The 2062-nt window shown below is 59.9% G+C and overlaps 1 protein-coding gene across 1 annotated transcript; it reads left to right on the top strand.

Annotated features, from left to right (window-relative positions):
• Positions 1 to 856: 856 nt before the first annotated feature.
• On the top strand, positions 857 to 1279 carry SDRG_10410 (hypothetical protein; the record flags this gene model as incomplete). The annotated part of the gene is made up of 1 exon (XM_008616398.1): positions 857 to 1279. The coding sequence occupies one exon, from the start codon at positions 857 to 859 to the stop codon at positions 1277 to 1279; it is 423 nt and encodes a 140-aa protein (XP_008614620.1).
• Between the last annotated feature and the right edge of the window lie 783 nt (positions 1280 to 2062).

The following is a 2062-nucleotide window of genomic DNA, read 5'->3' as shown; positions in this document are numbered from 1 at the left end:
CCTCTCGCCCGACACCAACAGCCCCGTCGAGAGCCTCGTACGTCGTCGTCCAGTGGCGTGCGTGATCGTGACGGCGCCGCCGACGCAGTTGGACCGAGTTGCCCGATGTTGTGTAGTCAGCGGTGACGTGGAAGTCGCGGAGGATGACGTCGTCGGCTGTGTATCACGCCGCGTACTACGACTACTACGACCTCGACGACTGCGGTCGAACGCACTTCGATGGAATCGCGCGCCCAGAGTACCCACCCGACGACGAACAAGATACGGCTTCATTGACCAGCACAAGCAATACACCGTCCTGTATGCACAGATTGATCGAAGACGGCAGCGACAACTCGATACAGAGCACTGTAAAAAGTGCAGCGGCTTGGGTACACTTGATTGACACTCACTGCGCCCCGCAGACTTTGACGACAGGGTATACAACTGCGTCGTGACCCCGCATGCAAGTATTGTTTGCATGCAGCCTCGTGGGTTCGAGGTGGGTTCGAGGTGCAGCGTCGGCTTGCCAGCATGTGCCGAATATAGGCGCTGATTCCGCACCTCATGAACGGCATGTGCCACCTCAATACCACCCGAGGGTGATACAATTTCCAAGTCATAAAAAAGGTTTTCGCAAAATAATTTCTCCATTTTTAGCCAATCCGAGAGGGCGGAGATGCCACCACGCTGCCGCCGACGCTAATGATCGCCGATCTCGCGTCGGAAAATAAAATCGCCGAGGCTTTGGCAGGTGATAGAAGACGCTCCGGGGAGTGCATCGCGCCATGCCTGGTAGTCGTGCGAGGGTTACAGTCCGAGGAATCGACTGTTTTATTAAATATGGCATGCGCCATATTTCGCCACAAATGGCCACATGTTGTCGCTCATCCGGGAAACCGTCACCGACTTGCCACTTGGTCACGCCGACGATGGACCGTCCAATCGTGTCGCTGCAGCCCGACTGCGCGCGCCTCGTCCTGCGCTACATGGACACGCCGAGACGGTGGTCGGATTCTTGCGCACGCTGGCCGCCGCCCTCGAGCTCGTAGGCTTCCTTCCGCTGCGTGACGTCTGGCCCGCGCTGCACGTGCGCGCGTGGATGCTGCCGCACACGCTCGAGCGAGTCATGGGCGCGCTACCGCTCTACGATACGGTGCATGTATACAGCCGCCACCACATGCATGGCCACATGCAGGCCTTTGACGCGCGCTACCTCGCTGGAGCCCAGCCGCTGGAGACTGCTACCGCCTTCAACGTAGGACTCGAGTGCCAGCACGTCAACGACAACGATGCTTGAGCTCGATATTGGTGCGCTCTCCAGCTGCCCGCGACTCGTTTCGCTACACGTGCCGGTCACGACGGCGCCGTCGCGTGGCGCCTCGCCTGTCGGTCGTCCGCCTGCCCAAGCCCGATGCAAGCGAAATGCTTCCCGACGAGAGCGTACAACATGTGGTGGCTATGCTCTCGGCAGGTGACGCGGCTCGAGCTGCGGTCCATCGACGCCGCGTTGCTCGCCACATTGAGCAAGACGCTGCTTGCGTCGTCAACCGCGATGACAGCGCAACCCATGGGTCAACACGACGACGTTTGCGCAAGCACTTTTCACGGCTGACGACGCTGCTCTCGCGCTCAGAACCAACCAGCTGCCCACTCGGTGCTTGCAGTCCCTGCTCGAGACGACGCCAACGTCACTCGATCTGAACGCACTTTGACCTGACGATGACGGACGGCAGTCGCTGGCACCTTATCTCGCTGCGCCATCCCAAGGCGCGTGACCTCTCGACCCTTACACAGCGCTCCTCTCATATGACAACTGTCAACCCCAGCTTGTTGCTGCAATGCTACGGCATTTGCCGCAGCTTCCGACCCTGTGCTTGGCCGGAAATGGCCTCCAGGATGCGACAGGACGCTGCTCGTACCGGCACTGCCTCGTGGCCTCTGCGCCTTGGACGTGAGTGGCAACCAGATCAAAAGCGCTCCTGCGATACCGAGTGCGCCCTGGTCACAACATCGCCATCTCTGCGCCACTATCGCAAATGCCCGGTGTTGCGTATCACGTGGCGTTATAGCTATGGCAATC

The sequence above is a fragment of the Saprolegnia diclina genome (assembly GCF_000281045.1).
Source record: "Saprolegnia diclina VS20 unplaced genomic scaffold supercont1.35, whole genome shotgun sequence".
In the NCBI taxonomy this organism is placed as follows: Eukaryota; Oomycota; class Saprolegniomycetes; order Saprolegniales; family Saprolegniaceae; genus Saprolegnia; species Saprolegnia diclina.
Note: the sequence above shows the minus strand (reverse complement) of the source record. Positions and strands in the feature narration are given on the sequence as shown.